The sequence below is a fragment of the Phalacrocorax aristotelis genome, chromosome 2 (assembly GCF_949628215.1).
Source record: "Phalacrocorax aristotelis chromosome 2, bGulAri2.1, whole genome shotgun sequence".
NCBI lineage: Eukaryota > Metazoa > Chordata > Aves > Suliformes > Phalacrocoracidae > Phalacrocorax > Phalacrocorax aristotelis.
This window is the reverse complement of record NC_134277.1, coordinates 117014097-117038368: the sequence shown is the minus strand read 5'-3', so window position 1 is coordinate 117038368 and position 24272 is coordinate 117014097. Positions and strand designations below refer to the sequence as shown.

At 43.8% G+C, this 24272-nt stretch overlaps 2 protein-coding genes across 31 annotated transcripts in view; one reads left to right on the top strand and one right to left on the bottom strand.

Annotated features, from left to right (window-relative positions):
- The window catches only part of OSBPL1A (oxysterol binding protein like 1A), a 78670-nt gene extending 64069 nt beyond the window's left edge, over nucleotides 1-14601 (top strand). For 25 of the 29 annotated variants that reach the window (XM_075084849.1, XM_075084847.1, XM_075084852.1 and 22 more), the window contains 8 exons: nucleotides 653-835; nucleotides 1317-1424; nucleotides 1514-1603; nucleotides 1838-1964; nucleotides 5247-5363; nucleotides 6159-6282; nucleotides 8725-8815; nucleotides 13425-14601. In XM_075084849.1, coding sequence (XP_074940950.1) covers nucleotides 653-835; nucleotides 1317-1424; nucleotides 1514-1603; nucleotides 1838-1964; nucleotides 5247-5363; nucleotides 6159-6282; nucleotides 8725-8815; nucleotides 13425-13527 — 943 coding nt within the window. In that variant the 3' untranslated portion in view covers nucleotides 13528-14601. Of the gene's footprint in view, nucleotides 1-652; nucleotides 836-1316; nucleotides 1425-1513; nucleotides 1604-1837; nucleotides 1965-5246; nucleotides 5364-6158; nucleotides 6283-8724; nucleotides 8816-9792; nucleotides 9817-13424 lie in introns of all 29 variants that reach the window. The other 4 variants (XM_075084845.1, XM_075084850.1, XM_075084851.1 and 1 more) reach the window with 1 other exon arrangement.
- A 1164-nt stretch (nucleotides 14602-15765) lies between these two features.
- Nucleotides 15766-23386, bottom strand: CABYR (calcium binding tyrosine phosphorylation regulated). 2 transcript variants are annotated; one of them, XM_075084879.1, is made up of 6 exons: nucleotides 23298-23386; nucleotides 22026-22207; nucleotides 21885-21938; nucleotides 17927-18829; nucleotides 16294-16827; nucleotides 15766-15871 (listed from the first exon to the last, which is right to left on the bottom strand). In XM_075084879.1, exons 2-6 carry the CDS (start codon nucleotides 22171-22173, stop codon nucleotides 15867-15869), a joined length of 1644 nt encoding a protein of 547 aa, XP_074940980.1. In that variant the 5' UTR covers nucleotides 22174-22207; nucleotides 23298-23386; the 3' UTR covers nucleotides 15766-15866. The 2 variants fall into 2 exon arrangements, with proteins under 2 accessions (XP_074940980.1, XP_074940979.1); XM_075084878.1 differs by lacking the exon at nucleotides 15766-15871 and having other exon boundaries at nucleotides 16087-16827.
- Nucleotides 23387-24272: the final 886 nt, after the last annotated feature.

Here is a 24272-nt window from a genome sequence, read left to right as displayed (position 1 = left end):
GTCAGGTGGCTTGCAGACTGCTCTTTGGCTTCTAAGATTCCACCAATTCTCCTAGCAGCTGCTGGAGGTGCTTGCAATGAGCGTTGGTGTTCAGCAATGCACCTTACAGTGAAGGGAAACTACTTAACTTTTCAACTCAAAGCAGACAAATGAAATTTTCCAGGTTTAAAGGGGAATTTTAATTACAAAAATTACTTTTTTTTTCCTGAAACCTTCTGGATTAAAAGAAGCATGGTACATAAAGGAGGCTTTAAAATTGTAGTATTCATTATACGAGCGTCCAGAATACAACTAGGCACTGTTAGTCTGTTAGTACACAGCTGTACTTGGGGTGAATTTTTCTCTCAGGTGAGGTTTTGGCCTATATTTGTGCAAAAGCTTAAAGAGGTTGCTATCAAAAGTGAACATTGGCTGATCAGATTTGGTAGTTCTCATTACCTTCTTACATGATGTCCTGAGTTATTTAGAATGGGGATGTTCCATGTATTAGTTAAAATGCTAGGATAAAACAAAAAGACATATCAACTAACTCTTGCACTGAGTACAGCAACTATGCATGGGTCCAACTATCTGTTTCACCCTCAGCAAAAGAACTGCAACTTCACTATACTCGATACGTAGATAAATGCTTTTGGTTATCTTTATTTTGCAGAGATGATCTTGGCTTTAGACTTCTCTCAGAGCAAGTTAGCCATCATCCACCAATCAGTGCTTTCTATGCTGAAGGTTTAAATAATGATTTTGTGTTTCATGGATCAATTTATCCTAAACTCAAATTCTGGGGCAAGAGCGTGGAAGCAGAACCAAAAGGCACAATGACTTTGGAGCTTCTTGAGTAAGTTGATAAGTGAGCATGTCCGTAATGGTTAGTGTGCATTAGAATCTCATGGCTTAGGAATGGACATGTCTGGCACCCACATCCTAATGTTTGATGGCAGCCCACTTTACGGGAAGGAGGGGATGAGAAGATGAAAGGAACTTGCTGCCATTTCTTGTAATATACTGCATACTAATAGTTTTAGTAGTCGGGGATTTTGTGTCTGTATGTTCTGCAGATGCCTGGACATCAGTCCTACGAAGACTAGCACGCTTGAGTCCTGCTGGCTTTCCTCATGTCATTCAGTGCTAACAGTGACTGCACTGAAGTAGCTGTTTTAAGGAATTGGTAAAATCAGTAGCAATAAGTTAATAAACTTCTTGGGTGTCCTGACTAATTGCCATGTCCCTTTCAAGACTTGGTGTGATTTATAGATGATGGCTTGTTGGAGCAGTGATATCCAGTACAAAGATACAATGTTTTTATTCCCCTCCCTTAGACACAATGAAGCCTACACATGGACAAACCCTACATGCTGTGTGCATAACATTATTGTGGGCAAACTTTGGATTGAGCAGTATGGAAATGTGGAAATAACTAACCATAAGTAAGTTAAGCATGAGTGCTTTCACTTGCTGCAAGTTTGAAGAGGAAGAGCATTTGGAAGTCATTAGTGCCCTCTTTTTCTGCCTTTAGAACTGGTGAGAAATGTGTACTAAGCTTCAAGCCCTGTGGCCTCTTTGGGAAGGAGTTACACAAAGTTGAAGGCTACATTCAGGACAAAAGGTAACAGCATCATTCCTAACCGGAAACAAATGGCTGCCCTCTGTTTCTGATGGGAGGTGTAAACTGAATGCCCTTAACGTAGTCTCTCAAGGGCGTGAACATGTAGCAGCGAAGTTATGAATTGTGCAAGTTTAAAAAGTTGCTCTCAGAAATTCTTCTTTCAAATATTTTTGTCTGAAATGATTAAATAAATCTCCTTAAGCTCCTTTGTAAACTTAGTCTTTTTTTTGACAGCAAAAAGAAACTTTGCGCACTGTATGGGAAGTGGACTGAGTGTTTGTACAGTGTTGACCCAGCTACATTCGAAGCTTACAAAAAAAATGACAAGAAAAATGCAGAAGAGAAGAAAAGCAGTAAACAGGTATTAATCACCTAAAGAGGTGGTATCTCAAAAGCACGATAAGACAGCTAAATATTTTAGCAGCATTTAAGAGCATTAAGGTTTCACTTAATCTCCCTTTCCTAGCAGGACACAAAATGGATTGGATGAGTACCTGCATTAAGGGATAATATGCCTTCTCTCAAGGAGCTGTACCCAAACTTCCCAAAATTTGGAGTGATCTAAATACTGGCTGATTCATTACCTGCCCCTTCCTCCAAAAAGTCACATGGAGGAAATAACATATCTGTTAGTTGGACCATGGTTCTGATCATATATAACATTTATATTCTAATAGGAGGATCCTAGAGGCAGAATTAGACTAGTTTCTCATCTTGGCAGAAGATAATCTTTTCCAGCTTTTACAAGGAATTTTTTTATTGCTTTCTATTAAATTTTCGCAACCACAGAGATGTTTGCCTTCCCCCCCGCCAATTGCATTTTTTTTTCCTTCCGGGGAAAAACCCTCATTCTTAATTCTTCCAGATTTCTGGTCAGCAGTATGCTTTTTAAGGTGAATGGTGATGGTGACAACACACAGCTTGAAGAACAACCACTCACATAATAGCTTAAAGCAGATTGCTTGCTCCCTTTTGGTGATTGAAGCCAGATTTTTGTGTTGATTTGGGTGTTACAAGTTTTTATACCTGAGAAGAAAGAGACACAGAACTCTGACAGAAGTTGTTTCTGTGCAGGTTCAGATTTTCTGTAACTGAGATTGCTCCAGTACTTTTCATCAGGGGAGAGCTAAAGCACTGGGGATTACTGCTTCTCTTTGAGTCTGACCCTGTGAGCTCTAGGGAGAAGGAGCAAAGAAAAACATACCCTGCATCTTTGTTCAGCTACCGCTTTGCATTTTCCAACAATGTGTAGGATGATCCTTGCTGTTCACTCCAAAATGAAGCATCCTGTTGCATAAAGCTCATGCTGCGATGTTTCTCTGAATCTAGAAAAGCATGGGGTTTTTTCTACTCATTTCACAGAAGTATTTTTGTGTAGAAGACTAAAAGCTTTGTAACGCATGCTATGAATCAGATAGTCTTTGTTGAATATCTATTCCCACTGCCCCCTTGTGTTTGAGGAGTTGATGTTTTTTATGGTTTTCGAGCATCGAGGTAAGCCAAGTGTCATGTATAATGTCTGGATGTGGTTTGTCCCTTCAGGATAGTGAAGGATTCATTCAGGCATGAAAGTACATGGCCTTTCAAATTTCTCCTAATTAGAATTTTCAGATTTATTTAGTTGTTTTCCAGCTATTCCTTCATGCTGCATTGCTACTAATGAAGAATTGCTTCTGCCTCCTTTAGGGGACCTGCTTGGATGCAAGTCCTTCTGCAAAAACTGCCTCAGGTTTTTTCCTGAATCCCTTTGATTTTTATAGGGGTGAAACTTAGGGAAAAATAATTTTGCAGGGAGCGAGACAAGCCTTCGTGTATGCAAAGGTGATATTTTACAAACTTCAGAAGGGTTATAGTAGACCTAGGGTTAGACCAGTATGATTCTGCTCTGAATGAACTACAGCCTTTTTTAGTCAAGGTGAAACATTTCATACAGAATTTTCAGTGCAAATATGTAGAAAAGCATAGTGTAAGGCAATGGCAACTGCCCTCACATGTACCTTGTTTACAGACACCAGAGGTCTTCCTTTGGCAAAGTCTGTTACTACCCTTCTAGCAATGTACTGAGAGGTTGAGTAGCACTGAGCTTAAAATATGGATCATTGTGGCAAAAGCACATGAAAATCCACTTTTTACCTAGTTCTTTGTAATTCTTATGACATTTTTGAGACTATGTATACAACAAGGCAGAAATTGCAGTGTGTATTGTAGCCTTTGTATAAATGTTGGTTTGGAGCTTGATAATCTGGTACTGTTTTGTTCTGGTGTCTTTGTTTTGATATATCTTCCTGATCTGTTCTGCTTCAAATTCCTGATTTCTGAAAGGTTGATCAGTGTCCTTTAAAGGACAGAATGGCAGGTTGCCAGCACAGTTCAGATGTAGTCAACTAAAAGCCCTGTTCATCTTCCTCACAGCTGAGGGACTGAACCTGGTCTGCGTGTTGTTCTGGTTACTTTGCAACTTGTTCATTATTAAAAGCCCATGGAACCAAGTGCTTCATCATGAAACAGAATCCTTAATACTTCCTAATTTTCTTGGAGGCATAACACATGAATCATCTCAGAGGACAACCAAGTCCAGTTTGGCTACTGGATTATTTTTTTGCACTAAAACATCAGTCTGTATTATCTGACACAACCATCAGAAAGCAAATCTTATTAGCAGCAGGATTAAAGCTGTTGGCATGTAGCCAAAGTATTTAAAGCATTAGTTGCTTTAGTTCAGCTTTATTCTCCAATGGTCTCTGAAATGTGCTACTGGTTTTTAGCTGTGACATCAAATTTTTTGGGGAGAGCCGTATTCATTGTCTAGCTGGCTTTAGTTCAGTATTGTAGCATATACTTGTGCGGCGGAACTAATGTCAGCAGCATTGGACCCCAGCTGCTTTAAAGCTTTGTGTAAAAAGGGTGACGGTTTAGAACTAGATCAAGTCACATCTACACTGTGACCACCAGTTATTCCCTACTGCCTTGGTAACCCTGGGTAGAGTTTTTCCCTTTCTGGGAAAACCATTCCCCAGTGCTGTGGCTGCAGCTGCCTCAGGCCATGTGTGTCAGCCTTCATAGGATACCCTTCCCAGAAATATCAGCTAATCTAGGATTTCATTTAACATCTGCAGTTTGCCATTTCAGTAGTGTAGTGGTCAATGAAAGGGGGAAGGTTCCTCTGAGCAAAGAGTGGTAACATAGGGCTTTCTGATGTGCAGAACTGAAAACAGCAGCATTTGCGTTATGTGCTGGCATTTTTTTGACGTGGAAGGATGAGGAATGTGACTTCTAGTCTTCAACTTTAATGAAGCAGTAAAGGAGTTAAATATCAGGCATGGTAATGCTTGTCTTTGAGGAACCAGGACATCTCTGTGGTGGTAAAAAATGGCATTTCCTAACGCTTGAACATCTAGATTACATCTACAAAAGATGTCGATGTAAGAAACTGTTGGTAGTCTTCCATTGGGAGGGAATTAGGAGTATGTATGCAATGTTAATGCTGTTATCCTTCTTGACAAGCATCTAGAAAAGTCTTTGTATCTGAATTTTTTTACTTTTGGTCAAGAAAATAATTTTATGTAAGTTCCAGTGTTCAAATGAATAGGTGTAAATGCTTCATGACTCCAAAGAACTTCTTTCCTTTGTGTGCTGCCTTTAGGTGGGCAATACTGAGGAACCAGATGAGATGCCGTTACCAGATTCTGAGAGTGTGTATGTTATTCCTGGAAGTATTTTGCTATGGAAGATAACTCCAAGACCTCCAAATTCAGCACAGGTCAGCTACGCTTCTGCTTATTTGAAAATGTGTCCTATCCTGTTATTCTGTATGTTCAACACAAAGTAAATCCATTTGTTGTCTTTTTTCATTATCAAGTCTGGGTTTGCCTGTTTATTGCAACAAACTTTCCCACTACAACTGTAACCCTGTAATGTGGGATCAGAGGGATAACTGCTACAGACATGACTCTAGAGTTAGCAGAATTTCTCTGGAAAATGGGATGCTTCATGTAGCCAGAGGTATGGGGGCTTTCCCCACCTCTTCTCTCCACCCTGCTCCCTGCACTGAGGCACCTGCCTTGTGAGAAATCTCTTCTGAAGAGCTTTATTGGACGACAGACACTTCCTAGGAGCCACTTGCAAAGCCTGCATAGTGTGAGTTGGTGTGTGAAGGGCTGTGGAGCTGGAGAAACAGTGGGTGGAATACAAGGGTATGTGTGTAACTGGAAGGACACAGAATTGGAACAATAAAAGGTGACCTCAGTGGGTTAATCAAGGGGGAAATCTCTCTACAGAGATAGGGAAAATACCTGTAAGACTAGAAAAAGAAGATAAGAGAGGAATAGTGCACTGAGTAATTGGATGCTGGCCTGCTTAAACAGAAACACCAAGGATCACCTGCACTCTGCCCTGACAGTGCAGTTTTGCTGATATCTTGAGTATTCCTATCTTGAGTGATTAACTAATAAAAAAAGCACTTTTATGTTTGTGTTTTAGACAGCAGCTTTCTTGTGTATTAAGGCTAGCAGCTTGAGTTGTAAAGTCACCTTTTATCTTTGTCTCTGAATTTCAGATGTATAATTTTACTAGCTTTGCTATGGCTTTGAATGAGTTGGACAAAGAAATGGAGAGTGTCATTCCCAAAACTGACTGCCGGCTGCGACCAGATATCAGAGCCATGGAAAATGGAGAAATAGGTAACTTTAGTTATTGATAAAGGTGTTTTTATTTTTTTTCTTAAAACTGAGGGACTGGGGAAAAAAGTAAATTCCACATTCAAATTTTTAGTAGAACTGTTAGAGTAAGTAGCTACCCATAAAGATACATTCCTCCATGCTGCAAGACAGTAACTCTTAATACAGTCTTCTGTAGGTTGTGATATGCTTCTAGTGAAAGGTGTGTCACCCACCTGTGCTGGGGCTGGTTGGGATGGAGTTAATTTTCTTCATAGCAGCCTGTATATGGTGCTGTGTTTTAGATTAGTGACCAAAGCAGTGTTAATAACACATCTGTGTTGGCTATTGCTGAACATCTGCACTGTGCCAAGGCCACCTCTGTTTCTGGGGTTAGCAAGAGGCTATGAGGGGACACAGCTGGGACAGCTGACCCAAACTGACCAAAGAGAAATTCCATACCAGATAACATATCATGCTCAGCAATAAGTTGTGTTTGGGGGGAAGCAGCTGTTGCTCAGAGACTGGCTGGATACTGGTTTGCTGCTGGAAGATAGTAAGTGATTGCCTTTGCATCACTTTTTCCTCCTTTTTTCCTTTCCCTTCACTTACTAAACTGTCTTTACCTTGACCTGTGAGGGTTTCTTTGCTTTTGCTCTTTGATTCTCTCCCTTAGCCCACTAGGGTGGATGGGAGTGTACAAGTGGCTTGTGGGTGCTTAGTTGCTGGCCAGGAACCCACCACACCATCTACTTATGTTCTTCCATATAACGAAGAATTGTAAACTTCACAATGCTATGCTTTTTATTCAGCTTTAGGCCCTCTGCTGTGCTTCATAGTCAAGCCCTGTAATAGGAAACTAGTCTAAGGAGAGACAATCTCTAAGCATTGTAAGGAACTACTTGTAAACTTTTCAGTTTTCTGTTTCCATCAGCGTGATGCAGAAGGAGTATTTTGAGGTGCTAATTCTGAGAAATGCAGTCTAAACTATTCACATGAAACTGCAATGCCAAAAAATACCCTTGATGCAAAACTGTTCTTCACTGGGAGTTGAACACTTCTGTTGTCCTAGAATAGTGAATTAGAAATACATTGTGAGACTTTCAGTGAGTAGAAATAGTGTGCTTTTTAGAAACCTCATAGAGGTTGTTACTGTAGATGCCATAGAGTGAAAAGTGTCTTTTAGTCTTTTGACATGTGACTTGGTGTTAGATACTTCGGTATGGTGTGGAACAACCTTCCCCTGGCCCTCTTTGCTCCCTTTTCTCTGGCATTTTACATATTAAAGCAGGATGGCCAGCTTTGTGGACTAAAAGCATGGGGGCTCTAGCTTTCTCTGGATTGTTAAGTGATCAGGATAAGTCATGAAACTCTGATTCAGTTTCACGTATATAATAGGGCAATGACTTCTGATAAATCTGAGATCTAAGTATGAAAAACAGTGATACGGGCATAATACAGTGCAGTTGTGCATATTTTTTTTTGTCATAAGCTGAAAACCACTTCCTTGAGGCTTTTAAAAAAGCAGATCAGTGAATTCCCACAACCAGTCTCTCCTGCCTCTACTCTTGTTTTGTGGCCGGCAGGGTGGACCTACTTGGTTCAGAGCATCCCCAGTAATTTGTCTGTGTAAACTCAAAGTGCAAATAACTATGCTGTTAGCAGCGGACTGTGTTCCTTAACTATACTAACAGCATAAGGTTTGTCTAGCAGGTAGACTGGTAATACACAGTGTGTTAGTAGCTGGCAGGTTAACAGGGAATGGCTGATAGTCTTCCAAAAACGGTTTTCTCAGCTACTTCTAAGATGTTTGTGAAATGCTTTTTGAGGATTCAGGTATGAAAGAGATCATCCTTCACCTAATCTGCTTTAGTCTGACTTACTCCTCCGACCTTCTGACCACCCTTTCTGCCAAATAAAGCAACTGTTGTGTTTGTTTAGGACCATGACCCATGCTACCTTAATGCATTAACAGAGAGATGAAGGGATGCTGCAGAGAGACACTTATTTGTATTTTGGAAGTGAATATTCCAGATCCCTGTTGATCAGGAAGTAAGTCCTACAGCAATGTAACCTAAACCTTAACAAGAAGCAGGTAGCCAGACTTCTGAGGCAAATCCCACATATGTTAATCAGTTTCCCTACTGAAATAAATTCTAGGTACGCCACCTCCCCTAGGTCACATTTGCTGTCACATAAACACTTTTTCAGGGTCCCCAGGCCATGGATAAACACGTATTTAGGAGTCTTAAAGACTGGAATTCCATTGGCTCATCCTGTGCCACAGCTGGCCTGGCTTTGCTCTTAGACTAAACCAGAACCTCTTCTGTGTTATGTAGGAGGCTTTTTAAATGGTCAGCTTTTACTACTTCCCTTATTTGATGGGTAAGGTGGAGTAATGTCCCTGTCTTATATTACACTTTAACATCATCTGTGGTTTTATTTGTGTATTTTTACTCCTTCAAGATCTAGCTAGTGAAGAAAAGAAGAGGCTAGAAGAAAAACAAAGGACTGCCCGCAAAAATCGTTCAAAGTCAGAGGAAGACTGGAAGACAAGGTTAGTGTGCTTGCCTCTGTCTGTGTCGTTTACATGTAAACATTCTGAACAATCAGGTTAACTGCCAGTCCATGCCAGTGATGTGCAGTGTTGTGTCAGCATGAAGAGCTGACGTCATCAGGTTTGGTAGTGCTGCTGTTGTATTTGCAGACGTGGTCCCTGCAGGCTGTAGCGCTTCCAGAGAGGAGCGTCAGGCTTGGGCTCAGTTCTTTCCCTCTCACCACTTGCACACACACATTCAAATACAAACTGTGTTGGTTTTCTGAGCACCTTTTGTTTCTGACATGAAAAAGATGTTGCCGCAGACAGCTGCTTGTAAGGACTGTTGTTGCTGATTGATTTATAATTGCCTCAAATTTGCATGCTTGGCCGAAGAGATGAGGAAATGCTTCCTCCGGTGAACTTGATAGCTTACTGCCCATGACTTCTCAGATCAGTTGCTGTGTGCTGGCAATACTGTGTTCCCACTGCCTACAGCTATTCTCAAAGTTGGTGAAATGACTTTATCACCCAGATATCCAAGTCATTGTCTCCTTTCTGAGAGGGTCACTAACTACAAAAGCAAGAAGAGCTACGGGGAAAAATCAGCCTGCAAGGGATCTGCTAGGATGGTGGTTTTGTGGTTAATGTGGGGTTTTTTTGTGGTGGTTTGGGGCAGGGGGTTGTGGTTTTGGTTTTTCTTTTTACTATAAGATGAGAGGGGTCAGTTGGGGAGCTCTTACAAGCTAAGTAGAAACCACAAAAACCTGACCAAATGAATCTAGTTAGACCAGAGAAGGCCTATTTAAAGGTATAGTAATAAATTGGTGGTCTCTTCACGGGGTGCGGGGGGCAAGTAAGCTACGGTCTCTAAAAGTAAGCAAGCTCTATCTCTTCCCCATTAACTAACTATTAATACAACCAGGCACTGTGGATTAAATATCTTTAAAATGTCTGTTTGTAACTATAAATCACTCTTTTCTCTTTTTCAAATGAAGTCACCCATCATTCCAGAGTCCCAGGTTTGGACATGTCTGCCTTTGTCTCTTTCCTGTGCCTGCTCTCTTGAAGTGTTTGGGTTTGTTTGCCCTGAGACTGGTGGAAAATAACATCTTTGTAATGCTTCCAAGTAAACGTGTTAAGTGCTGGACAGCCTTGCACCTCCCTCTTTCCTGAATTCACAGTGGTTCTAGCTCTCACCAAATGTTTTCAAAGTAAGCAATAGTTATACTGTGTTCCTCCAGGTGCCTGAAGTAGCTTAAGGTATATCTCAAAGCACCTGAGGTTGGTATTGGAAACTGAGGAATTCCCAGGGGGCAACTCAGAGCAATGGTTTTTGGGGTATATAATTAGTGCAGACACCAGTCCCAAGGTTCTTCAGTTGCTGTTGTGCAGGTACTGTAGACCTGCTTAGTGCTTGCCTGGGGTGTCCTTAAAGAATCCTTTGTTTTCCAGGATGTTTCTAAAGCTTTGGCAGAAAATTCCTAGTGTCTGATCTCTTTAGTAGGAATGCCAAGTGTGACTGCCTCTAAAGGATGAACACAAAATGTGGAGGAAGAGTTGTGCTTTGGGGAAGAAATGAATACTGTGAAGGGAAACTCTCCTACCTGTTCCCAGAAGGTCACCTGTCTTAATCACAGAATCACAGAATGGTAGGGGTTGGAAGGGACCTCTGGAGATCATCTTGTCCAACCCCCTGCTTGAGCAGGGACACCCAGAGCAGGGGGCACAGGAACGCATCCGGGTGGGTTTTGAATGTCTCCAGGGAAGGAGACTCCACAGCCTCCCTGGGCAGCCTGTGCCACTGCTCTGGCACCCTCACAGGGAAGATATTTTACCTCATATTCAGATGGAGCATCCTGTGTTCCAGTCTGTGCCCATTGCCCCTTCTCCTGTCATTGGACACCACTGAAAAGAGCCCAGCCCCAGCCTCTTGACACCCACCCTTTAGATAGTTAGAAGCATTGATAAGATCCCCCCTCAGGCTTCTCTCCTCCTGGCTAAACAAATCCAGGTCTCTCAGCCTTGCCTCGTAAGGCAGATGTTCCAGTCCCCGATCATCTTTGTAGCTCTGATTGACTTTCTCCAGTAGTTCCCTGGCTTTCTTGAACTGGATGGTCCAAAACTGGAGACAGTACTCCAGATGTGGTCTCACCAGGGCAGAGTAGGATGGGAGGATAACCTCTCTCAACCTGCTGGCCACACTCCTTTTAGTGCAGCCCAGGATACTGTTGGCCTTCCCGGCCACAAGGGCACAGTGCTGGCTCAGGGTCAGCTTGTCCACCAGCACTCCAGGTCCTCAGCAGAGCTGCTTTCCAGTAGTTCAGCCCTCAGCCTGTACTGGTGCATGGGGTTTTTCCTCCCCAGGTGCAGGACTTTACTCTTGCTTTTGTTGAATTTAATTATGTTCCCCTCAGCCCAGCTTTTCAGCCTTAATCTGCAGTGTAATATAAACTCTGATGTAAACTACTGCAATCTCCTTACCACAGAAAAGCAGGCTTCTTACTTTGTCTTAGAGGAGTTCCTCCCTCGTAAGACAACTCTCCAAAGTGCCTAATGATTTTTTTTCTAATAGATTATTTTGAATCCACTTTCAATGTGGGGTCTTGGTTTTTCTGAAAAAGTGATTCATGTTGAACACTTGCTGTTCTAGAGACTGATCAGTAGTTTTAAGTCTTGAATAAAAGACTAGTTCAGTTCTGAAACACAGCAGTGGTCTGTTGCTATTGATGAAAATCAGTCCCCTCCTTCCCCCATCACTTCCCTCGCTAGATTATCCGATTGCTTTGGGTCTGTTCCTGTCTCTCTCAAACTTAGTTATTCTGATTGCCTTTTCCCATTCTATTGAAGTAGGTGGTCACTGGAGGAGGGGCACATTGTCCTGACTTCACAAGTGTTGCAGACACACTAGTGAGGTATTGGGTGGTAGAATTCCTTAATGTGAGAGTGACGTGACTGTGCTTATAGCCCTGCCTCTCAGCAAACTCTGCTCTGGAATGAGCTGCTATTACCTGTGAACTAGGAGGTGAACTTGATGCATGTGCACATGCATGTACCGGTTACTTTGGAATAGCTGATGTATCCTGTGTGGAGGTGATGCAGTAGTGAACCATGTGCAGAAGAGGGGTTGAAATGACTTCTGTCTTCTCTTGGCTTTGGTTCACTTAACCAGGACAGCAGGAGAACCACCGAAGCATTCAACTGTTCAGTTTACCACCGTGAAGATGGTACAAAGCATTTCTTCCGATACACATCTCAAATCTTTTGAGCCAAGCAAGACTTGCCTGTTAGCTGTCCTGCTCTGTAACACGACTCTGTAGTACTGGTGGCCTTTATGCTTTTGCTCTTTTTAAAGAGATCGTCATGTTTGGTCCGAATGTGCTTTAATTTCTGTTCTGAACCTTTATAGTACCTTAAAAAGGAAGAGCTGAGTTAAAATGGGCTGCCTTGCACACGCATGATTTACCTAAGTGTGTTTGCTGCAGTGAGGCATATAAATGAAAAGCTGGCTTTTGTGGCCAGTGAGGAGGTGAAAGGAAGCTGTGGAGCGTATCAACCACAGAAACAGCTTCTAGCAAGCTCGCCTGTGCCATAAACACGGCTTGGCAAAATATAGCAAGAAGTTAAAATACTACTGGTCTGGTATTGTGCAGTGTGTGCTTTTGAGGCAGGAGATTGAGTAACGGGGCCCAAACAGAAAGTGGTGTTCAGTGACAGGCTGCGGGATTGCCAGAAATGGGTGTGGGAGAGGAGGAAGAAGGACATGTTTCTGTGCCACGGTGATTTGACAGGGTTGTACTCACCACTGGGGAATACTTGCCAGTAGCATGGCCTTATAAGTACACCTTATTGTGCAGATAGATAACACTCCCTGCTGCCTCCAGAAAGGTTACGTACACACGTGCATGTAATCTGTGCGTGTGTATACACCAGTGCCTCCAGATTAGGTAGGGGGGAGAGGGAAGGAAAGAAAGAAGGTGCTAAACTTCAGTGATCGTAGCAACAACCAGCTTAGCAAGAGCTTGCAAGTACCTTCATGCAGATGGAATCAGCTTTCTGGTCATTCAGATTAGCCCCCCCAGTGCTGACAGTGGAGTGCAACACTTACCTTGTAATAAGCCGGGGCTTTTCCTGCAGCTTGTGGGTGGTATTTCATGTGCACTGAGGGCAGCTGGCACACTTAAGTGCATTGCAAAACAAGGTTTTAAGAAACAAGGGGAAATGTAGAACCCAGAGAAATAATATTTTTCTGATTTCAGGACTGCAGTGCTTGTGGTGTTTATATGTCTTGCAAAAACTGTTACTGCTTATGCATGCCAAAATGATTGTTCACAACTGCTTTGGAGTAAAACTGTACCCACCCTTTTTTATTTGAGTCTTGACTGCTTCAAGTGACAAAATACTGGTGTCAGTAATTTCACCTAGGAGATGTTTAAGTGGTGTGGCAAATGGGGAGAATCTAGCCACTGAAGATGACTTGGAATTCACTTAGGAATTTAAAACCAAGAGGGCTCCTGCAATCACAGTAATTACTTTGAGCAGTAAACTGCTGAAGAGGCAGCAAAGCAGTTCTGAACTTCCATAAAATCATGTTAATAGCTTCACTAACATGCTGTATGTTTCCTTGCAGATGGTTCCACCAAGGCCCCAATCCCTACACTGGTACACAGGACTGGCTTTATTCTGGCAACTACTGGGACAGAAACTACTTTAACTTGCCTGATATTTATTAAAATGCAGTAAGGAGCCTGTGACTGATAGAAGGAAGTCTTAATCTCTTTTATTGTTTTCCCTTGTTTTACTTATCTCCTGGAAACAAACTGACATGTTATCAGACAGAATATTAAGCATCTCCACAGTGCATCTGGTGATACATGATCTGCAGTCCCATAGAGAGGGGAATAATTTTTCTGGCTGATGGTGGGTCCTCTGGATAAAGTAAGTCGCCAGGGTTTCGAGCTGCCCTGCTCGCTGAATACACCTATATTAGGTTGTGGTGTATGAGGAATAGAACACCTTCCGCTGTTCTGTGAATACTTTCTTTTGTAGGTAACATTGGCACAAGTGAAACTGGTTTTATTTATTGTGACATGGGAACGTTTAAAAGCACACACAGTAATTGCAATATTCTGTTCTTAAATGAAGAAGGGTGTGTCACTTTTGTAAAGATGTAATTTTTCATAGTGACTTTTACTGAAGGAACTCCCTTAAATCCTGAGCTCTGGTCAGAGATTCCAGAAGCATTCCTGTCCCTGGAGCATTAATGCAGTCTCTTTAAGCTGGTAACATAACTCAGATGTATTTATTCAATGTTTTGTGCAGTGTGTTTTGAATTTTGCTCTCCTGTTTTGCTACCAACCTTATGGTTTAAGGAATTAAGAGCCATTTAAATATCTATGGACTTGATTTGAACTGCACACTAGTAACAGGTTTTAAAAGAATCTGTTTCATGGACTAGAAGTTCTGGTGCCCAGCACCACTGCAAAAAGGCAAGACCCTAATCGGTCCAGGACCTGGTGAAACACAGCAGGGGGGACAGGACCTGTGCCTGTACTGTGCAAACTCCCTGGGAGGAAGTCTTGTGCATTTCAAAGACAGTACAGCACCTCAGCAAGGCCTCCTGTGCACAGCTGCTTTACCCCTTTTCAGTGGGGTGCATTCAATCTTCGAGTAAGTTTATATTGAACTGTGTACAGAGCTTCTAGAGGGCAAGCTGCTCTTTGTACAATATTTTAATTGCTGCCTGGAGGTTAGTGTTAATTGAATAACTTAATTGCTACTAAATAAAGGCTTCAAAACTTCTTGCATCTAGTCTAAAGTGAGTGGTGTCGGACAGTGCTGACCCTTTCTGAGGAAGCCTACTTGAAGCTGCTGCCATGAAGCTGCAGAGTGTGCCTCCATGTGTGTCCAGGACCTCTCTTCCCCTAAGCAGGCACAGCCTGCTTATGAGGGGTGGGGGTGCTGGGGAACTGGGAGCTTTCTCCTTCAATATGCAGTGAGGCTGCAGCTCTAGCCCTGAGGGTGGATTACTGAAACAGCACATAAGGCAGGAGAGAGGCTTTCTGGGTTTTTTTTTGTGCGCTACTAGAATTAGCATCCCTACCTGGGTGAGGCATATCTGCATAGATAGGGGAAAGCTGTTTCTTTAGCAGCCTTTCCTGGGAGAACTGGGCCTTCACAGGGAGCTGTAGATGTAGAAATTGAATACCTGCACTGTCTCTTGGCAGCCTCATCGCTGCACTCAAGCCTCTACTCTGGCCACCATTTCTTGAAGTCTCTCTTCATTGCTGTGCAAATTCAAGTGGGAGCCTGAGATAGGTAGAAACAGTCTAGCTGTTGGGTCAGTGCTTCAGCAGGTCATGCAGCACTGAATGCTTAGTGCTAGGAAAAAAAGGCATTTAGTTCCTGCCAGCCCACCCAGGTGCAAGAGGGGGGAAACCTCTATACAACATTGACTTGTCTTTTTTTTTAAGCAACTTCTGTTTCACAAGAACAACTTTTTTCTCTAGACCTAGTCATACTGCAAGAGGCTGGCATATCTAAGTGACCATAGCTATAGTAGTTAAAACCTCTAAAGCAAAATAAAGATACTCTTTCTTAACCCCCTCCTTGAGGCATAACCTCAATTGTCATCCTGCCTAAACCTGTAGTTTGAATTGCCCACGTGTGAGATAATTCCTCCTTCTAGTTGCAAGTATGACTGTCGTCTTGCTCCTGACATTTGTGTACAGTTCCTTCCCTGAGTATAACCCCAGCACTACAGCCTACACTGAACTAACCTTGGCTCTGTGTCATCACTCTGTAGCGCTGGGGTATATGCATATACCATGTTAGCACAGCACAGAAGCTGGGCCACTCTTCAGTGAAAGAGCTGCAGCAGATGTGTCTTAGTGGTCATAATTCACACCAAGTTAGCATTCAGCATTTGTGCTGCTGTGCTAGGAAAGTATTAAATGCGTGGGAACACCATTCTCATTACTGGCTTTATTTGGAGCACTTGCATTAAGTTATTTATTACAATGTTAACTCCATGGCTCCTGCTCTCTTCCTGAAGTCCAAACAGCATCTCTGTTCAACCTGTTTAAAAAACATGAACTCAGTAGAAAGCATGCAGCAAGAACTACATTAATTGCTACCTAAGTGCACGCTTCAGTTAAGGTTATTGTGCCACACTGATTATTACACTGTGCCTCCAGCCTGAACTTTAAGGGTTCTAGACACGTATGAATGTGAGATTAAAAACTTGGTTGCTTCAGGCTAAAACCAGAACAAGACTCATACAAAGTGTAACAAGCAGGGGAAGGCTTCCTATCTGAAAGGTAGTTTAACCACTCCTTTTAATCCTTATTTTATTTTGAAAAGGGTTAAATTAAGTTTTTAGTAGTAAAATCCAAATACCAGCATCTCCCCCTGCACGAAGCACGCTTACTTCATGACCCTGCCCATGTAATGGTAACCTATCCTGCAGTACTGTAGGCTTTCTGCAAGAGCAGTTATACCTGTGTGCTTATCAGCAGCTGGCAAGCCTTTCCTTGCAGACATCACATCATCCAGAGGGATGACAACTGAGAAAACACAGGGTGTGCGCGGCTTCGCCACAGTTTCCTCCACAGAATTAGAATTGGGGCTTGCCGTGTCTGTTTTCTCATCAGCTGGCCTAGCGACCGGGACTGGGACTGTAGTGAATCTCCTCCTAGCACCTGCACCTCGCCGTGCAAAGACAGCATAGCTAGGAATAGGTTTCCAGTCCTGTATGTTCTGAACACTAGAGCCCACTAAAATGAAAGGTGGAGCATCTCTCCTCTTGCTTTCTTCTTGTAGCACATAAATTGGAGCAGATACTTGTGACAGCTGACCATATTGCTGATCTTCCCCTCTGAAAAGACTGAGGGGTGCCTGTGAATAACGAACACAAGCTCCAGCCGGAGAAAGGGATGGTGGTGATTTTTGACCTTGTTTCAAGTCAGCTAGACAATAGAGGGTCCACACATTAGGATGGGGTGGTGGCTGTCCTGCTTCACTTGATGCCATGGCTACAAAGATAAAAGTAAGAGTGCTGGTATCAGAAGCAGTGAATTTCAGTCATTTTGTAAATCCTTATGTCTAAAACAAACATACCTTCACTTGCTGAAAGCAAGCATGTTAGAGAAGAGAGCTGGGATAGCAAACATTGCTCGGTATGTGGCTGACAAACACCTGCAGCCTAGAAAAAATAAAACTGTTCATGGTCAGAGCAGGGGCTTTTCCGGGTAAGAATTTGTCTGGTATTTCTGAAACTGCAGATTGTCAAACTCCCCTAAAAGTCTGGGGGTTTTTTGTGTTGTGAGTTTTTCGGGTTTGTTTTTTTTTTTTGAAGAGCCAATAGTAATTTAACAAATCTGCCTAAGCTCAGCTCTCTTCTACAAAATGCTCTGCTGAGACCTCACAGCTGCACCACTACTCCTGGGGCAGGGCTCGGACAGATTCTGCAGGACCAGGGAGGCTGGAGGCAGGGGAGTCTACCCAGAGAGTTTGTCCAGCTGGGCAAGGGAGGAGCTGGGCACATGTCACCACAGGGGAGAGATGCTGGTGAGGGCCTCACCAGGAACGATGAGCACCCACTCTCTCTTGCTGTTTGTGGAACTGATGACCAGGGCTTACCAGCTGCACAAACTCACCAAGCTCAAGACAGCACAGGCAGCCACCACCATTTTTCTTCTAAATGGAAAACCTCCTAGGTCAGTGCTGGACTACAAGATCTTTCAGGGGAGGAGAATCAGAACTAGGGCTCCAGCTGGTCACCTCACTTCAGCCACAGGGCACATGTATTACATCTTAGGTCTCTAACACCTGCTTCAGAAAATATGGCTTGTTTTGAGCAAGACCATTTGGCACCAATGGGGCGCCTTCCCATCACTTTTATGTGCCTGTTCCCCCACAGGAGCAGAGAGCTAGCCACATCTCTTGGAACAGATGGCGCAGAGATCTATCACATGTGTGCTGGGCCAAGCAGGCAGTGGTGGTACAGCAGTTTTAGAAGTTCCTCTACCCTTTGTTGCACTGACATAGGTGCTTTTCCATTTAGTGACCACTGATGAAGCTGTAGAGCTGGAAGCTGGAATGCAAAGATGCCAAAGACCCAAACTTTCTTACCTGACCAGACATAAACTTGCTCAGCTGATTCCGCTTGTGCTGTAGATTCTGTTCTCTCAGGATGGCACACTAAATCGTCAGCAGATGGACCTAAGGTTGTAGCACTTGAGCCCTGGCCTGCATTTAATGGCTGCTCAATCTTTAACAGATAAGCTGTTTGGTCTACAAAGGGAATGGTTATTTTCTGTGGAAACTGCTCTACATAAGGCAGATGCTCTGCATCCATACTGGGCTCATCATCCCACCACAGCCATACAGCCTCAGTGGTTGAGGTAACCTCAGCTTCATTGCAGGAAGGCACAGCCTGCAATGGATCTTTAGGAGCAGGTGATGGTGATGGTTCTTCCCACAAGGCAACTGAGGAAACTCGATCTACATCATTTGTTGAGGTATCAGCCTGGCTGTCTGAGGGGCCTAGTTCTCCAGCTACGGAGGACTGACTCCACGCTCCTGGTTGTGACCTAAGAGCCTCTACAGAAGCCTCAGCTGCTGGGACAGCAGAAGCATCTTCAGCAGCAACTTCTACTGGTGTAAGTTCGTTCTCTGAGGTCTGAGAGTCCTCATAAAGAGTCTGCACACTGGTTGCCATGTCCCTCACAGAATAAAGAGAGTCACTGTTACCTAGCACATGGGTAGCAAGCTGTGCAGGCTCAGCAGGGACGTACACCAGTTCAGGTCCCTCAGGGGATGAAGCTCCATCAGATCCAAGGGAGAGTTTGCTTTCTGCAATTGAACTGGCAATTGACGGGTGTTGAGTTGCTTTGGAGCTATATTGAATATCAGGTTCTTCAAGTAGCTGGTCTTCCTCTGTGTCGGTACACTTGTCCCTTTGCTTGGGCCCCCCAGAAAAGAAAGTATCTCTGTACTCTGATGTTTTCTCTTCTAGCCCCTCATTCCCATTTTCTGCAAGGTAAAAAGCACATAATGACAATACGTGAGCACCTGTTTCCATTTAAATAAAATTAAGATTTCAGCATCAACTCAATTAGATGCTCTACAACATATTTATGAGGCTTCCTGGGTTGCAGAGATGGAATAATTCGGGCGGAGGGGGGTGTGGGGGGTGTGTGTGTTGCTCCTTGCCTACCAATAAGGGGAAAAAAAATAATTCAGAAAGCAGTGGTACCACTTTGAAATCTAGGAAGCCTTAACTGCATTCATGACCCTGCAGTGATGGCTACGTTCTTATCTACTGCCCACAAACACTGATACATTTATGGATTAAAAGATTAAATTTACATTAAGGACATCAGGTAAGCCAGCTAGAAGACCACGGCTCCTCTTTGCAACACCTCAGAACTCTTTCGATCTGTACAAGTTATTTAAGATGCATAGATGGTGACATTTCAGCTTCCTCAAGAATCTTGATTAGTTGAACTGACAGGTATCCAAATGAAGAACAGGGCTAATTTTAGCTACAGAGTGAAAAATGGCTTATAGATTAGTTATCATGGGAGGAACTCATGGAATCAAAACAGTGTTCCATCACATGGTTAATAAAGCAGTCAGCACTGGGGGAAAAAAACAACAAACCAAGAGGTCTGGGGTCTATCATGATTAACAACCGTTGGCCAATATGTAAAACCAGCACAGCAGCAGAAGAGAAGGTGAGTCTTTAATACATCACACAGCTCAGTGCTGAGCTGTTTTCTGAAGTCGTGACTGGATGAGATCAGAAATTATGAGAAATACAGCTCAAAAGATGACAGAGCTAAATCCACTCTGAAGAAAACCATCTTTCTGGCTGCCATCCCAAGCTAACGCAGGCCCATGTATAATCCAGTGTCAGCCTCGGGCAATGCCACAGAGAAGAAAGGCCCCCTTGCAGCTACACAAACTATCCAGCTACCTACTGGTGCACAACGGGTCCCAAAACCCGCGCTGGCATCGTGGGTGGGAGACTCCAGAGGAAACATTGCTCGACCTTGCTAAGGAATTCCTCTCTGATCACCCCCTTTCACAACAGAGTTGTGACCACAGTAGGGGTTGGGCAACACAGAAAGAGGGGGACTAAGTGGTCTATAAGGAAAAAGGTGCGAGAGGGACCCGTTTTGGAGCTTGGTGACCACGCAGGGGTCAGTTCACAATCACATAAGCAGACCGCTGACAGGCATTCAGACTGAAAACTTCTGCATTATGCAGCCACTCTCTCCATCATATTTGAAGACTCATGGCAGTCAGGCAAAGTTCCCAGTGACTGGAAAAAAGGGAATATTGCACACATTTTTTTTTAAAAAGGCATTAAGTAGGACGCTGGGAACTACCAACCGGTCAGCCTCACCTCCATACCTGGTAAGATCATGGCACAGATCCTCTCGGAAGGTACATCAAAACATATGGAAGACAGGAGGGCGATTAGAGACAGCCAACATGTCTTCACCAAATCATGCCTGACTAATCTAGTGGCCTTCTGCAATGGAGTGAATGCATCGGTGGACACGGAAGGAGCTACCTGGACTCCTGGCTCTTAAATTGGAGGGAGATGGGTTTGATGGCTGGACTATTTGATGGATAAGGAATTGGCTGGATGGCCGTGTTCAAAGAGTTACAGTCAACAATGTCCAAGTGGAAACCAGCAATGAGTGGTGTCCCTCAAGGGTCTGTACTGGGACAAATACTATTTAATATCTTCATCAGTGACATAGTGGGATCAATTGTACCCTCAGCAAGTTTGCAGATGACACCAAGCCGAGCGGTGCAGTTGGTAACAGTAGAGGGAAGGGACTATACACTTGAGGGAAAGAGACTTTTTACCAAGGCCTGCATTGACAGGACAAGGGGGAACAGTCTTAAACTGTAAGAGGGTAGACTGAGATCAATTATCAGGATTTTTTTGTTGTTTTTTTACAGTGAGGGTGGCGCGACACTGGAACAGGGTGCCCAGAGAAGCTGTGGATGCCCCATCCCTGGAAGCCTTCAAGGCCAGGTTGGATGAACAACCTGATCTAGTGGAAGATGTCCCCGCTGATGGCAGGAGGGTTGGACCAGATGACCTTTAAGGCCCCTTCCAACCCAAACCATTCTATGGTTCTGTGATTATGCAAAAGTTGCTGTGTGACATCATTAATGCAACATTTGCAAATGCACCAAAATTTAGCCTTTGGTGATAGTCACATTGCAATATCCACCAAGCATTTTTACAAGAAGAAAACTGCTTCAAGTGCTGAAATCAGTAGTAGTTAGCTTTTTTAGAGAAGACCCTAAGCTAGGAATAAGATAGTAGCACTTTCTGTTCATAGCTGGGGTTTCTCTTCATTGCTGTAATTACTTTGGTATATAGTGCTCAATCTGTAGATCAAGGCTGTCTCAAGTGCTGGCTAGTTCCAGGGTTACCTGGAACGCAACCTAGGTGGCCTTTTTGAATAAAAAGGGATATTTGAAGCTGCCGACACTTATGGTAACCAGATGATGGAGACTCAAACCAGTGGGGCAAACACAAAAAGGCTGTGAGCTAGACAACACACCCATATCACTGCTCCCCACACAGCTTTCACGTGGCTCTATGGATTCCAGGCCTTACAGCCAAACCCAGGGAGCAGATGAAAGCTCCCAGCACTTCCCAAAGAAATTAGCATCCCACAGAATTAAATAATCTCTTTTTTATAAACAGACATAATATTTATTTGCAAAAAGTAGATAAGTGTAAAGTCGTTATCTTCTTAGGGAACGATAAATCATACTGCAATATCCTAAAGTTAAAATGACCAAAATCATCCAGGCTCTCATCCATACTCAAAGGAGAAGGTACATGATCCCAGGGGACTAATTCTTTCCACATTAAACTCAAGCAAGGGCTTTCTGAAGGCAGCTTGCCTCTTCAATAGGTCAGAGCCTATATGCCTCTTTCACATAACTAGATAGAGACAGGATGCAGCCCATAAGTGAAAACTACCTGCATCCATTTGGTTTGGAACATGGTCTCAAAATAGTTTAAAAGAACAAATAGAAACTATCTTACCGCTAACAGACTCAAACTTTTCCACGAGTTCTATTATATCCAGATCAGGATTCCCTGAAAACAGAAGCAGAAATTAAGCTGGAGTAGGACACCACACTCAAAGAGCTCAGCTCTTCAGATGAAGCACTGGTAGGAACAAACCTTTTCGGAAAGCGACAAGCTCTTGGAAATAGAGGGCGAAAAACTCCGCAATGTCATCTGGGTTGTTTTCCATGACAGCCCGGGTCACCCCCTCAAGCAGGGTCTTGAGGCCATGTGGAACAACCAGCCTGATCTTTGAAGACTGCATCTTCACCTGCTCAAGTCACCTTATGGTTTCTCATCTGTACAAACAGAACCTCTCAGCTGAGCATCCACCCCACCCCAGTGTGAAGTGTGTAACAGCAGCAGCAGGATCGCAGCTGCTCATCCCTTGCCACGCCATCAATAGCCCTCCTCCTCCACCCCTTCCCAAACAATCCTTTAAGTTAAAGGGGGTATTTGCCATTTGCAGTGACCAAATCCTTTACTCCCCCTCCCCACCTTTAGGCAGAAGGTACAGTCAGCGGCCAACTAGGAAACAACGATGTGAATTCAAACCCAGGCCACGAACTCCTTTTAAAGCTAAAACCCACCAAAACACCCCGCTATGAGCCACAAAAGCTGTTCGTGTTCAAGCAAAGAGTTTACAGGACACTTCTTCCACCCTCCGCCTCCTCCTTCATCCCCTCCAGCACTTGCTCTCTCCTGGTCCCAGCCTCTCACCAGTGCCCCCGGACGATGGCCACCACACCCATTTGGGAGGGTGTGATGTCACAGTGCCCGTGCATCATCAGTGCAGCACAGCAGTGCTGAGGTTTGAAGCTGTCAGCGGCTGCACGCCAGCTCTGCGGCATTACTGCTTGTTGGTCAAAAAGGTTAAAAAAAAAAAAAAAAAAAGAAAGAGTGGGAGACAAAATACACGATTAAAATTTACAGCCATACAGCCAGAGCACTCCACACCCGGGTGACACTGCAGCTCATCACTGAGGACTTTTCTCCTGCAACACACCTTGATTCTCATTGTCACACAAGAACCGTTGCATTTGATGGACACAACTCTGAGCACAACTCTACAGCCCTTTTAATAATATATTTTAACACCAAAGTACAGTGTCATGGTTGCCGCTGCTCAGGAAAAGCGGCATCAGGGCTGCAAGGGTGAGGCCGAGCACCTACAGGCGCTGCCCACCACGTGGCGCGGGGAAAGTGAGCGCCCACAGCGCTCACATCCTGTGAGACGCTGCCTTTTGTCCATCCCCATGCTACTGTGAAACCCATTCCTGCTTTCTGCTGCTGACTTGCCTTCAGGCACGTAACCAGTGGAACCCACGGCGCAGACAGAGCCCCTCTGAGGGACTCTTTTGCCTTTGCCAAAACATCATTTTTCCTTACCAACAACAGGCAGCTGAACCAGACACATTTCTTCCCTGCACACTAAGAGTGTATCTTCGTGCTCAGCCTCAGGTTTCAATGACTTCACATCCAATGCTGCAACCTGCAGAAAGCAGAAAGGCTGCAGCGCATCCCTCCCACCCCTCTGCCAGCCAAAGTACAGCGAGCGGGTGGGTGCACAGACCCACCCCAAGGTTCAGCCTGGCCTTTCAAGATTTAACAGATTTAAATCTTGAATTTCAACAGATTTAAACTGATGTAACAGACCGCAAGATATAGCACCCGAGATGTTCTGTGGTGACCTCCGGCAGGAGCTCAAGCGAACAGCTGGGGACTGCAACCACTTCAGCCACGGCAGCTATATCCAAAAGGAACCAGATTATGCCTTAATACGGCTCCGTTCATACTGCAGAACCTTACGACTGCAACGGCAAAACTTGAAACAAACCTCAACAACCCCAGGGACAACGTTTGCTTTCCAGTAGGCATTTTCAGTGGATACGCACAAGATCGTTTTCTATTCCAATAAAATAAGCACAAAAAAAAGTAATCGTACAGTGCCATATCACCACTAACTAGGCTTCTGAGGATCACGAATGCAGGAAGATCATGGGGAAAGCCATGGTAAGGAGTCTGTTGTGGGATAAAAACTTATCCTCCAGCAACACTACAGATCAGTCTTCAACAAACTTAGAAAACCACCATCTACCTACCTGCGCTTGCATTCCTGGATGTTTCCATCTACAAAAACCTGAGCGGAATCCCAGCAGTGCTGAAGATTTAAGACACAAGCATCATTGCTGCTAAAGTGCTTAGACTATTTACATTAGCTTCCTTTATTAAGATAAGTGACATTATATTCACAATAGTTCATTTAAAATTAACAGAATCTTATATGATTTTCAAGTTAGTTTACTGGCAAGTATGTTAATGGTAAACTCACCACAAAATGCTTCTTCCATAAAAGAATCCTTA